This window comes from Triturus cristatus, chromosome 4_1, assembly GCF_964204655.1.
Source record: "Triturus cristatus chromosome 4_1, aTriCri1.1, whole genome shotgun sequence".
NCBI classification, from domain to species: Eukaryota; Metazoa; Chordata; class Amphibia; order Caudata; family Salamandridae; genus Triturus; species Triturus cristatus.
Window position 1 is genome coordinate 367,471,940 of NC_140585.1, and position 14,854 is coordinate 367,486,793.

At 45.7% G+C, this 14,854-nt stretch overlaps 1 protein-coding gene across 4 annotated transcripts in view; it reads left to right on the plus strand.

Annotated features, from left to right (window-relative positions):
- Positions 1-14,854, plus strand: part of DNM1L (dynamin 1 like) — a 610,546-nt gene that overhangs the window by 542,914 nt on the left and 52,778 nt on the right. For all 4 annotated transcript variants that reach the window (XM_085652405.1, XM_085652403.1, XM_085652402.1 and 1 more), the window contains one exon: positions 9,933-10,042. In XM_085652405.1, the coding sequence (XP_085508531.1) occupies positions 9,933-10,042 (110 nt within the window). The remainder of the gene's footprint in view (positions 1-9,932; positions 10,043-14,854) is intronic.

Here is a 14,854-nt window from a genome sequence, read left to right on the forward strand (position 1 = left end):
TGCCATTGCTATCTTCCAGACGTTCACAATGCCAGCCCCATTCTGATCCCTGATGACAGGGAGCCATGTCGACTCCGGCGCTGACAGGACCCACACGTCCTAGGTCTGAGCCGGAAATCTACTCTGAAATGCAAGGCCGTGAGGAGGAATGGGAGAGGTCACTGGAGCCTTTAGAATACCAGTATGAACAGGATATGGACTAGTGTGAGTAACTGGGTGGTGCCAGTGGACTGGACACGTCTCCAGATACTGGCATGCTCCCCCTCCATCCCCTGCTATTGAGTGTGGTACTGTACATTTCGGAACCACGTATCTGGCATGATTCTAACATGACGATTTCTTTATCAACAGACCAAGAATGTTTAGGATACTATGCACAAGCATTTGCGTCACATTCGAGTGACGAGATCGCCTGAAATCAGAGTTTCTGTCCTAATACCTCGAGCTCCATTTTAGGACGACAGCCATTTTGTGATTGCCCTCTCATAGGCAACAGGACTACGGCCGAGCATGGGTCTGAAGGACTCGCACACCTTCGCTGACTCCTCGGTGACCTGGGTGAACTGACTCCGCTGCCTAAGGCCAAACCTGATCGGTCAGTTCCCTTCCCGCGGCCGAATGAGATTAGTATCAGGGCCTAGCATATCACAAAACCTTTCATCACACACGAACCATGCCTAATCTTCTACACACCTGCCCCTGTTTCCCTCTTTATGACCCGTTTTACGAGGAGGAGGTGCCCGTTTTTATTGGGTGTCCGTCGATATCTGATGAAGGCGCTAAGCTTTGCCGGGTAATTGATTAAGGGCTGAACGAACTGAAATATGTACTTGCCATTATGACTCTGTCTTTTCCTTTGTAATGAATGGATGTGAATGATCATACCGTAAAACGAGGAATGTTTGCCTAAAGCATAACATTTGGTATATAAGGAGAAGGCTGGTTTTCGTAAGTGAGCAGTCTCCTGAGAATATACACGTGTTGTACTTCTAGGATACCTGTTACTGGCTGCAGCCAATAAATACGATCTTTGACTTCACCAAGAAGACTCTGTGTTTCTGTAGTCTGAAACAGGAAGAACTCAAAGTCTTTGGGTGTGTTCCCTGGCACCGCTGGGTTCCGAAAAAACCCAGTACTTCATGAGAGAGCTACATATGGAATGGTAGTGCGTAGGGCAGCTAAGGTTCTCGACCTTCAGTTGCCCTCTGTGGCAGTCAAGACTAACGTCTTGACAGAGGTGTTGCATCCAGGAGTCTCCTCGTCTGAACCTTTACTCCCGTTCAAGTGAAGCCCTCAATGACCTCCTTCTGGGGACCTGGTCCAAATACAGAACAGGGACTCCTTAGAAAAGGACGATTACACGCCGCCACCGCCCAACCCCAGAGGACCCATATGTCCACACCCTACCCCAGAGAGATTTGTGCTCTAAGCCTCTACTTCCCATGGCACGTTCTCTGCCACTCCCCTGGACATGGAATCCAAGAGGCTAACCAGCTTTGGAAAGATTTTTTTTTTCCTTTCACCAGCCTTTCATTGCGGTCAGTGAACACTGCATGCTTATTGAGCCGTATCTCCCACATGCTTGTGAAAATGGTTGCGCAACTGCTGCCACAGGTCCCGGAGGAGGCCCGGGCTGTTCTCTCAAGCAGTTATAGACAGGAGAGATGCTGCGAAGTTCACTGTACACTGTGAATTAGACACATCCGACTCGCTAGGCAGAGGGTATCCTTGATTGTGGCCCTCAGATGGCACACCTGGCTGAGAACATCTGGATTTTCAGGGTCTGTCAAAGCTTCCCTCATGGACATGCCCTTAATGGCACCGCCTCTTCAGAGACGAGGCAGACTCTGCGCTCGGGCACTTTAAGGCCTTGTGGGCTGCGGCCAAGTCCTTGTTCCTCTCCGCTGCCGCATGTCCCCATTCTGCCTTTCGCCCCTTTTGTGGCCACTGAATTGACTTTCAACAGCTCCAACCGTATCCCAGCCACCGAACCATGCAAGCTTCCCAGCCTCTGTGTGAACGAGGGTGTGGTTCCTACTGGCCTTGTGGGTCCGGTAACCAGCGGTCTGGCCCAGTCACCACCACCCTGGTAGCTGCAGCCTCCAAACCTTCCTAATCTTGCCCTTTTAGATCATAGGCGTCCAGTTGGTGGCAGGATCCACATCACCTCCACAACTGGCAGTCCATAACCTCGGACAGGTGGCTTCTGCAGATTGTCTGAAGGGGTCTACTCCCTCTCCCTTCAAGACCACCCCTACCTCCAAGCGGCCATCCTACGACTGGCTGACGGAGGATCATTGTGGCTGCTCCTGGAGGAAGTCATTGCTCTCTTGGCCAAGGGAGCAATAGAGAGGGTTCCTGTGCCAGAAGTAGGCTGTGGTTGCTATTCCTGCTACATTCTGGTCTAAAAAACATAACAAGGGCTTTCGTCATGTCCTAGATCTCCAAGCCCTTAACTATTCCCTCAAAAAGGAGAAATTCAGGATGCTCATATTGACTCAGGACATGTCTGATGTGAGCCCAGGTGACTGTATGGTAGTGTTGGACTTGCAGGATGCCTATTTTCACATTCCCGTCCTGCCTTGCCCTTCGGTGTTACCTGTGGTTTACGGTAGGCCACAAGCATTTTCAGTTCACCAGGCTCCCTTTTGGCCTTACCAGCAGCCCTCTGGTGTTCACCAAGGTGATGACGAAGGTCGCAGCTCATCTGCGCAGATCAGGGGTGTGAGTCTTCCCCTATCCCACCTCCAGGCTATGGTGGACCTCCTGCATTCTCTGGGGTTCCCTATCAACATTCGAAAGTCACACCTGACTCCCTCTGACGCTTCCTTTCATCTGAGCTCTTCTGGACACAGTGCAGTTTGGGGATTATCCTTCTGAGCAGCGAGTCTAGGATATTGAGGCTATGATTCTGATGTTTCAACCTGTATCCTGGATTTCGGTGAGACTGACTGAGGCTGCTGGGCCCCATAGTCTCCTGTATCCTGCTAGTGACACATGCCAGATGGCATATGTGGGCTCTGCAGTGGGACCTGAAGTTCTAGTGGCTGCAGTATCAGGGAAATCTTGCCGACCCAGATCTCGGATGGAACTGCAAGGGACCTGCATTGCTGGCTAACAGACCGCTGTTGGGTCGGAGGTTAACCCTTCTTCATTCCTGAACCAGATTTCACAGTAGTGACAGATGTGTCATTCCTTAGATGCAGTGGCCACCTGGGAGAGAAGAAAAACAGACGACTCTAGTCTTCGGTGGAATCCAAACTCCACGGCAACCTGTTGGAGCTCCAAGTGATCCGACTGGCATTAAAAGCCTTTCTGCTCTCTATCAAAGGAAGGCTAGTACAAGTGTTCATGGACAACACCACTGCCATGTGGTACTGCTAAAACAGGGCGAGGTGGGGCCGTGGACCCTTTGGCAAGAAGCCTTGCATCTCTGGACATGGCTGGAGTGGCAGAGCATTTCCCTGGTGGTTCACCACCTGACAAGATCCCTGAACGCCAGGGTCAACGAATTCAGCCACAGATGCATAGCAGATCACGAATGGCATCTCCATCCAGAGGTGGCGCGAAGTCTCTTTGACCAATGGGGAGACCTTGGTTAGATCTGTTTGCATCTGCCAAGAATGCAGAATGTCCGCAGTTTTGAGCGTTTGCGTTTCCAAGCAGCTCAGAGACACTTTTCATCTTGAGTGCAGCGCAGGCCTCCTCTACACCTTTCTGCCCATACCACTTGTAGGAAAGTAGGATCTATTTTCATGGTTGTCAGTTTGTTTGTTTTGACAAGTCTGACTGGGATCCTGCTAATCAGGAACCCGGTCACTGTGCTCCCTCCCTAAATTTTACATTGCAAGTACTTCAGTACCTCCACAATTGGCTACTGGTGTACCCCTATAAGTCCCTAGTATATGGTACTAAGGCATCCAGAGCATAGTACACTAGGGGTCTCCCATGTGCTGCAGAATGTATTGTGCCACCCTTGAGAGACCACTCAAACTGTGACTACAGGCCTGCCATTGCAGCCTGTGTAAGCTGGTGCTAGCACCACTTACGACAGATATAAGTTTTCTTCTATCTTCGGTCACTACACTTAAAACCAATAAGTCCCCCAAAGTCAGGCCTGTCAATCCTGAAGGTGGGGTGCTGGGTTATAAGTGCATCAGCAGGACACCCATACGAATCCCAGAGTCGATTCTCCAGGCTTTGTAAGTGCGGTCAGCCATTTTGACGCATATAGTCGCCATCCGTCATTACGCAATGGCTAACTATATAGTGGCTATGCCGAACCTGTGCATGTTTGGTAACAAAAATGTTGTAATCATACCCCAACATCATTACTGGTGTTGGAGGTATGATTCCATGCACTGAAGGACTCCTACGGGGAAGCCCCCGGTCCTTCCGGTAACAACCTTACAGGTTCTGCCAGCAGGCTAGTGCTGCTGCAGACCCCAGACACATTCTTCCCTCCTCCTGCTGCTGAGCTCGAGCGGGGGGAGGTAGAACAATAGGTTTCCTGTTACGGGGAGGTGTGCCCACCTCTCAGACAGGACTTGGTGTATTGGGCTGGGCTCTTGCCTTCGCAACCAGACTGCTTTGAAGGGCACATTTGGTGCCCTCCTTGCATACTCCAGTTTGAGCCAGTTCAGGGAGCCCCTGGCTCCCGCTCTGGAGCAGAACTGGACAAAAGGATATGGGAGTAGCCTCCCCTCTGTCTATTCCCTCCTCTGAGAGGGACCCCAGAGTCGGTCCATCCCTTTCCCTAGAGTAGTTAAGGGCTTACCTGTGGGTGTCTCTTCAGATTCATTGTGAAACAAGACCCAAGCCTGAAACCACATCACTCTTCGACTGTCTGGACACTTGGAGTTCGTCTGGAACTGAGACTGCATCAAGGAAGACTCCTACTGCTCCTGGTCTCGCTGTTCTGCAAGTCTGTCGTCGTCTGTGTCTGTACTTCTTCCAGATCTTTATCAGACCTGTGGGCCTCAAGTTTGAGGCCAGTATCCCTCGTTGGAACTGCTGGGTCCGAACCCCTGTGCACCGCGTCAACTTGCCATTGCCAAAGCTTGTTGACTCTGCACTCCAGAGATCTTCGGGCTACAAAAAGCTCCAGCATCTCTTCCTGCCAAGATCAGCATCCTCGCCGCATTCTCTACACTACGGTGAGCTGCTCATTGACCTCTTGCGACTCCTGGGCCTGTGGGTTCTCTCCAAGGCCTTTTCCTGCTTCAGTGGGCTCCCCCGCTTGCTTGGGGCCTACTTGGACTCCCCTGCTTGTGGCGAGTTCCTTGGACCCTGCTGGTCCCAACGTTGTGCCTTCTTTGCTTTCCACGCCTGTTGCAGCTGCCAATGCTTGTTGGTTCTCCCGCCGCACACCGACCCCCTGGTTGTTGTCTTCCCACGACTTTCGACTGAGGACAGCTCGGGCACGGCTCCTGGTCTTCCTCAGCATTGCGTGGTCCTCACAGATGCAGAGACAAGATCATCACTCCAGCATCTTCCATTATCAGTGGGCATTGCTCTTCGGTGCCTCCTGGTCACCTGAGAGTGGCATAGACTCTGTCCCCTCTGCTTGCAGGTTCTTCACTTCAAGAATCCACCCTAGGATTCCACCGGACTCTTGCACAGACTTCACCAGTGACCTCTTTACTGTAGTCCTCCATTGTGGCCTATGGTGGTTTGCGACATCACTTTGCACCTATTCACCCAGCTTTCCTGGTGTAGGTGTCCTGGTTCCTGAGGTATCCACGGGTGGGGTGACTCTCCCACCTCCTGTCCTCCATGGGATTTCTTCAGGGTCCACAGAGAAGGGTTCTTCAAAACTGCAACCGTATATTTACCGTTGACTTCTATTGCATAAGCAGCTGTGTTTCCACTCTGCACACATGTCCTTCAGTAGAGAGCAACACATTATTTTCTGGGTGTGCTGGAAATGCTGCCCAAAGTCTTTTCAGGTCTCTGTGCCACTTGCTGGGCGCAGGTGCATCAACCAGAGCTCGTCAGCTCATTAGCTCAAAGGCAACCTTTTCAAACGGGAGGAGGGTGTGCGCACACTGCCTTTTATCCCAGCACTCAGTTTGCCCCGATGCATCATAATAAATGCAGTGCATTATAACAATTAATTCGGTGTCAGCCTTTAGTCTTTCACCCTTGTTGGTGCAGCTAGTGCTGTGTATCTCTAGACACGTGTTTCAGGATAGTTGTCCTTCAGTAAAGAGCAACACATTCTTTTTTGGAGGTGCTGGAAATGCTGCCCAAAGTATTTTCAGGTCTCTGTACCACTCGCTGGGCACAGGTGCATCAACCAGAGCTAGTCAGTTCATTAGCTCAAGGGAACCTTTTCAAACATGAGGAGGGTGGGCGCACACCTAATGGTACTTGTGACGCGTTCATGTATCCCTCCGCTATTCTTCTCAATCCAAATAACTGACTAACCTATCCACCACTCAAATTACTTTCATATTTCACTATACTAATTCAACTCTAATCCTTTATGGGTTCCGGAGTAGCGTGCTACTCGCCGAAAAAGCGCTTCAACTCCTCATCAGGGGTAGTAAGCGCTATATAAATGCAATTACAATACAATACAGCCTCAGTGGGGTTCCTGGGTACTTTTCTTGGGATGTTTCTTGTGTCCCCCAGCTCTTCTGAGTCTCCTGATCCAAGTGCAGTTCACATTCCACTTTTTTCATATATGGTTTGGTCTCGCCCGGAGACCACTGTGTATCGTGCTTATTTACCAATTTGCACTAAAGTATTGTTGTGTATTCGTGTTTCTCTCCGGTTAGGAGATGTACCAATTTGTCAGTCAGTGTTGTGTAATAAATAGACATATTTTCATAAGTACGATGTTTGGTTCTTTTTCGTTTAACCTACACTACATGATTAGATCTGGCAAAACAAACTGCTTAACACTCCTTTAAGATAAGCCTGAAGACTACTCTCCACAGCCACCACTTAGAGAGCTTTCCATGGTTGTCTAAGACCACTAAAATCACCATAGGGGTTGGCTGGGTTAGTGCAAGGAGCTTTACTCGAATAAGTGTGCCAACATATACTGAGCCAGCCTCCTACACCACTCTTACCCAGAGTTCTCTAGAAGATCAGCAATGACTGGGCCCAAGTCATCCTTGTGGCTCTGAACTGGGCATGAGTGTCTGGTATCGCAAGCTTCTGAACATGAGCATTGATCCTCCGATCAGGCTGTCCCTTCGGGAGGATCTTTGATCGCAGTATCAGGGGAGGGTCCTTCAACCGAACCTGTCAACTCTTCTCCTTGCGTGGATATTGGGCAGTGGCAGTTAATAGCTTTCGACCTTCCTCCCGAAGTCTGTGATGTTATTCTAGCAGCCAGGTGTCCCTCCACCAAGACAGTATACACCTGCTGATAGAAAAGGTTTGTATTATATTGTAAAGAAAAGTCCATTGACCCTCTTTCTGCCTCCCTTTCTGATATTTGACTTTTTATTTCTCCCATTGTTCAGCAGAGCTCTGCTCTGGGCACTCTAAAAGGGTATCTTTCTGCTGTTTTGCGACTGGCTGACCAATCCTCTTCATTTGAATCTCCCATTGTAAATAAATTTCTTAAAGGCTGTGCATATGTTCCCTCCTTCCCCTTTCATTATGCCACAGTGGGACCTCAATTTGGTTCTCACATTTCTGATGTGTGCTCCCTTCAATCCTTTGCACAACTGTCCTGCATGTTGCTGACCTTCAAAACAGCCTTTCTCGTAGCCATTGCATTGGCCAGGTGGGGGTGTAAGCTTCAGGCTTTATCAAACCAAGCGTCCCTTCCTACCAGTTTTTCCTGACTAACAGGTGCGTCGCACTAGGGCCTCTTTCCTGCCAACAGTGGTAACACTATTTCTTGTGGGCCAATCTGTCTCCTTGCCCACTTTCTACGCTCCTCCACATCCTCTAAAGAAGAGCAGCTCCACCGTGTGGACCCAAAAAGAGCGTTGTCATTCTACCATCACTAGGTGGACGACCAACTCTTGGAGGGGTATGTTAGTGCGAAGAAAGGTCAGGTGGTGCCGAAATGGACCATTTCTCGATGAGTCGTTCTCTGCATTAAGATCTGCTAGGCACTGGCAAAGAAGCAGTCTCTTTAAGGCTTAAGAGCTCATTCCACTAGAGCTATGGCTGTGACCACTGCTTTAGCCCATGGAGTTACAGACCTGAACATTTGTCAGGCAGCAACTTGGGCGTCCCTGCACATGTTTACCAAGCAATACTGCTGCGACAGTCAGGTTGCAGTGACAGGCCTTTCGCCTGTTCGGTCCTGCTGCACTTCTTACTCTAACCGGGGATGGTATTGCTTGGGTATCTATTCAACTGTAGGAAATCTGCAGCTAGATGCCCTATCAGATGACCAAGTTACTTACCTTTGGTAACACCTTATCTGTTAGAGACTATATCTAGCGGCAGATTCCTTACCGACCCACCCATTCTCCCTGCTCTGCAGACAGATTTATAGAGTAAGGGATGATCGCTTTCAGGGCCCTAGTTTGGCCACACCGGTGTCATAGCACTTCATTGCTCTGGACTTCTGGTGTGCAAAGTCATGAAAAGTAATGGACGTCAGCGTGCCTTTATAGATGATGTGGACCTCACTTCCGATGACGCTACTCTGAGCTGACCGACACCACCTACCGAGACACAGGGCTACTGCTGATCAGAAATCTTCTGGATCCAGTCTGCCAGGTAGGGAAATTCAAAGGTAAGGAATTTGCGGCTAGATATTGTCTCTATTAGATAAGGCACTACCAAATCTAAGTAACTTGTTAGTTACGGCTTGATGTGTTCCAGTTAGCTAGGCCCATGAAAAAAATCACAGACATTTAATTTGCAATTATAATTTGTTGAAGGGGCACTCAGGACATTTTGGAATTGGCCCTAGTGCCCCTTCGACCATCTTAGTGTTGAATCTACATGACAGTACTCTGCTCTTTCAGCGATACCCTAGGCCAAAATCCACAGTACTTAAACCTCATGGTTTTGCTCAAACAGATTAAGAAAGTTGCAGACCATTTATGGATTCTGTAGAGGATTTCTCACAAGGCCGCATCTGAAAGTATTAAGACCTCAAATACAGGCCTTTCCTTTTTACTCCAGCTAAGATATGAAGTGATTCTTTGTGTTTCTACTGCCATCACTGGTTCTAGATAAGGGTGCATCCCTAATCTAGGTAATTTCTGCTATGCTCTCCCTTGCCCTACCCTTTTTTTCTTTCCTAAACTTGACTTGTCTCTCCTTCCTGAGACCGAAATTCACATAGTGAACGGCAGATGTCCAGATCCTTGATCTCACTGGTGTTATCTCACTGGTGTCTGTGATTCTGATTGGATCATTAATCTCGATTCTTCCTGGCTTTTGGATTAATTACAAGCAACTTGTAGGAAGCACCAGTCTCACTGCTATATGATTGTTTTAGTGCTCAGTAAGGCAGCCATACGACCATTCCTCCACACTTTTGCAGAGCACTACTGTTTGAAAGCTAATGTTCATACCAGTCATTTCAGCAGCATATTGTCTTGGTAAGCTTTTTCTGAAGATCTTAGTGGCTCTTCTCCAAAATTGTTTTCTCACATTTTGATACATTAAGGATGATCAGTTTTTAAAATATGTTTGGGACATTTGGAAGTTCCAATAGAAACCTGGAATGTCAATTTAAACAGCACACTGAATGTTCCTTCCTTTGCAGAGATTTCCTACAGTATGAAAGCGAATCATACTGCACTAGTCTTATGTAACCGTTGGATACATTGGAACTAATTGGAAATTCATTATGAAAAATGTAATCTTCACGAAATGTATCTAATTGGTTTAATAATGCTTAGCAAATATATAGAAGACGATTAACCTCTATCTTGTGACAAGTGAAAAGCTGGGATTTTCTGTTCTTTTTTGATTCATATTGTTCTTATTTCTTAATTTAGCCTGTTCCTGTTGCACGTAAACTCTCTGCCCGTGAGCAACGAGACTGTGAAGTGATTGAGCGGTTAATTAAATCTTACTTCCTTATTGTCAGAAAGAACATTCAAGACAGGTGAGGAAGTTTTATTATTTTTTTGCAAATGCTAAACTATTGCTACCACCCACAAAATGCACAAAAACGTGTCACAAAATCTAGTCTGTCGACCACTATGACAAAACCGTTTTGGGGCTCCAAGGGAATGCAGAGGTTACTTGTGCTCAATCGAGTGGGTTGAGGCCTTTTGTCCCTTATATCCCCAGAACTGAACTACTTTGGTTACTTAAAACTGAGCACACAGTATACCCTTTCAGCATTTGACTTTCAGGGTAGTGAGGTGCGTAGTCCAAGTAAGATAATGTGGATGTAGAGATTCCAAACCCATCAATCACATAATGGAACTTAGTAACAGCTCTCCAGTGCTTTAGCTTTATGAAGAAGGAAAGGTACTTGGATAACCCCACCTACGTAATTCAACACAAATTATGCAAGGGAACAGAGTTTTCTAGCAAGGTGCTAGAAGGAGGGCAGTTGCAAGTAAATGACAGATGCAGGATCACAGTGGGAAATGCAAGCAGGCTACTGTGTCTATGACCTGCAAGTCAGCTTCTTAATGGTACCTGATTTCCTGGCAGTTTGAAATGCAATCAAGTGCATTTTCCCTAATTTGAAGGGATTATTTGGATCAATATACTCTTATTGACCTGTTAATGCTTCTTGATTCCCCTTTTGCCCTCTTTTCTCTTTCTAGTTACTTTTTTTGTTGCTTTTTTTGCTTTTCTTTACCTCTTCCGATCCCTGCACTATTTTATGTAAAGATCCTCCATTTAAATGTAGACAAAGCCACCCCTCAGTATAAGATCCTTAAGAGTTTTTACTAGATCAGAGAGCCAATTATAAAGTGCCCACTAGTTGTAAACCGTACACTCAACATGTGTAAAAAGTTTCATACAGTACTAAATTCAAGTAACCTATTAGAGATATTATTGCCAATAAAGTGCCTACTCGTAAACAATATTGTTCCCTCATCTGTCCAAAAGTTGCGTACAGTACTATATTTAAAAATCCCAAAAAGAGGGGGGAGACATAAAAAAGAAGAGAGAAAAGGGGGGGGGCAAAGTCCTACAGTTAAGAAAACCTACAACAGAGGTAAATATAGAGGATGAATAATAAATATGTCTGATTAAATTTCTGTTCAGAGTCAGTTCTACCACCATTCACAAATAACTCCCATTCCTACTGTTGTTCAATTATCATTTTTCATAAAGTGCAAGTGAGGAAAAAGGTATTAAGTTCAACTATTTTCATAAATGTAAATTCCTATTTTCAGTTTGTCCCTTCATTGCCTCCTCATGTTCCATATGTTTACCCTATCTCCTTATTAGAGTGAAAATCTAAAAGAAATTATCTACTCTTCCTTTATGTCACTTTTGTTCCTGCACCAAATAAGTGGAAGAGCAAGGAGAGATTGCATGGTTTTTCGGTCCTTTTATTCCTTCTTTAAAGATGATTATAAAACTCAGCATCTGTGTTCAGTCCATAGGGAATTTCGGTACCCATCAATAGTATTTTTGGATTCTTCTTGGTTAAGTTCCAATTCCATCCTCAAGGTCATTCCATAACATGTTTTATGCCATAGTACTTCATATTTTCCAATCTTCCATCATGTATTTCCCAAACATGTTTGCCATACCATATTGGAAGTCCTCGTTTTTTATGGCTCTCAGATGTTACAAAATACGGAGCTTTAATTTGATGATGGTACAATCCACGTATTTCATGCAACAGATGCATTCCACGACATACACTACTGATTCCATTTCACATGTAATTCTCTCCTGTATTTTGTTCTTTTTCCCATTTACAGTATCATAGCCCGTTGTATTCTGAACATATTTGCAAGCTTTACATTTAGCACATTTGAAAGAGCCTTTCTTTTAATTCAAGAGCTAGTTACTCATGTTGCCCTGCTCGCTGACTGGTTTAATGTAGCTGCGCTTAAGGAGATCTAGAGAGGGAGCTTTTCTGTAAGTGATATTTGGTGATCCGGGAAGTACCTTTCATATCCTCATCCATTTGTAAAATTTTGCAACTGTGCCTTAACAGGATTCTTACTTTTCCACTAGATGTATTGTAATCTGCAATGTACCTGATGGTCTGTCTTTCATTCTTACATCTCTCATCTGTGCCTTTAGTTATTAGTAAAATTTCACGTTTTTTTGATCCAGCTGTGTTTAGGGCATTATTCAGGACCATCTCTGGATATCCTCTCGCCTGCAGTCTTTCAAACATTACCGTGGATTATGCCTTAAAATCGGATTCCTTAGAGCAGGATTGTCTTACCCTTAAGAACTCTCTATAAGGGACACTCCATTCCAATGGTAGGGGATGTCCACTATTGCATATAGTATGCTGTTGGTACTCGTGGGTTTTCTATACAGTTTGGGACACATTTTCTCTCCCCCCTATATAGAATTTGATATCTAAAAAAAGTTATCTTTGTCCTAAATATCAAGTGAATTTCAATTTTAAGTTCTTCTGATTCAAAGATTTAAAAAAAACATTCTAAGTCCGATTTTTTGCCTTCCCTTATTAAACAACGGTCATCTATAAAATGGACCCACAGAATCATTCTCTCCATGTTAATTTTGTTCTGTTCACTCCAGGCTATTTCTGCTTCCCAACGACCCATACAGATTCACGAAAGTGGTCGCAAATGATGCACCCATGGCTTTGCTTGTACTTGTAAAAAATGTTTATTGGTAAATAAAAAACATTATAATGAAGACAGAAATTGATCATACCCAGCAACATATTGAAGTGTTGTAGCACAGAGATAGAGGAAGTGTGTAAAAAATATTTACATGCTTCAATCATATCTGAATGTTGAATTAGGGTGTATAATGTGACATCCACTGTAGCCATATGATAGTTTGATTTCCAGGGTAACTCGTTTATTCTATTTAAAAAATACTGCGAGTCCTGCGAATAAGAGGTAAGATTCTTTGCATATGGGAAGAGGAGTATGTCAATAAATCTTGAAGTATTTATCAATAGTACACCTATTGAGCGGACTATCAGTCTGCCCAGGGGATCTACTGTGTCTTTGTGCACCTTAGGAAGAAAGTAAATCGTTGGCATGATTGGATGAGTTATTTTTAAATAGTCGTAATGTATAGTTAGTTAAGGTAACCATAACTGCTGACTCAATAGTTTTGCACACGTGAAATCCGAGCCTAACTATAACGTCCCTATAACCTTTGGTTTTTCCAGTGAAGTGTGTGTGTGTGTGTGTGTGTGTGTGTGTGTGTGTGTGTGTGTGTGTGTGTGTATATATATATATATATATATATCTGTGTATATATATATATGTGTGTGTATATATATATGTGTGTGTATATATGTATGTGTGTGTATATATGTGTGTATGTATGTATGTGTATATATATATATATAATATATATATGTGTGTGCGTGTGTGTGTATATATTTCTCCAGTATTTAGTGTGTCTTTCATAGATGCACATGCCCGAATCATTCCCTGTCGTCGGAGTGGGAGTCCCACAGTACATAAAAAAGCAATAATTATGCATATAATAACCAAAAAACCTTGGTAACTTAAAACCAGGAAGTAAAGTAGCCTAAGCTACAAGAAAAAAAACTTCCACACTTATGACTATCAAAGTCATTATGTACAGTCCAAACTCCAGCCAATCAGGTGACAGCACCCACCAGAATGTTCTCCTCAGAGGCTCAGGCTCTCAGATTTTCTACCGCACGTCGTGTGAAAGGAGTCTCCCTGAGCTCTGCTCAGTACATCAGTTTTTTCTGGTTTTTTGCTTATCTTCAAGATGTCATCTTCTAAGAGGTCTCTCTTTAGGCCTTGTGAATCTTGTGGGAAGCTCCGGCTATTTTCTGAAGACCCCACAAGAAGTGCATTTACTGCCTCTATCCAGATCATGAGGTGAGGGATTGTAAGATCTGCAGCACCTTCCCTCAAAAGACCCTCAGAGATAGAGAAGGGTGCCTACTTATGTGGCTACAGAAGATTAAGGACAAGGATAACCTTTTATCTGAGGTGGAAAGTGTAGTCTCTGGTTCATCTATGTCCTCTAGAAAGAGGATGGCTGAGGAAGACTTATCTCCTGGGGCTAAGGTGTTGAGAAAAGTCCAGCCTGCTAAGGGCTCTAGCTTGCCTTCTATTTCCTCTTCAAAAAAGGCTTCTCCACCTTCAAAATCTAAGCCTGCTACGCCCCCGAGAAAGACTGGAAAGTCTCTGGCACCAAAAAGACTTCCTGACAAAGATTTACCTCAGCAGAAAGTTCCGTCGTCGACGGCTCCTTCGTCGACTATTATCATCGTCGACGCTACTTCTACGTCGACGGTTACCTTCTCGTCGCCGAGACCCAAGATGATCATTACATCGGCTTCTTCTCCGTCGACGCTGGTCTCCGTTGCTGTTCGACCCATCTCGTCGACGGAGATTTCATCTCTCGTCAGCGCTCCGTCGACGGTAAGGGTTAAACAGATCTCGTCGACGACTGCTGCGTCGACGAAGACTTCCTCGTCGACGGCCACCTCGTCGTCGAAGACTACCTCGTCGACGACGACTGCCTCGTCGACGGCCACCTCGTCGTCGAAGACTACCTCGTCGACGAAGAATGACTCATCGTCGGCGAAAATTGCCTGGTCGACGAAGATTACCTCGTCGACGAAGATTGCCTTGTTGACGGTGAACCTCTCGTCGACGAAGACTGCCTCGTCAACGAAAACAGCTGCTTCGTCGACACTCACTTTTCTGACGCCAGCTCCATCGACAACGATCTCGTCGACGGCACACTTGTCGACGCCTCTTTTGTCTTCCTGCACGGATTTACAAGTTTGGTC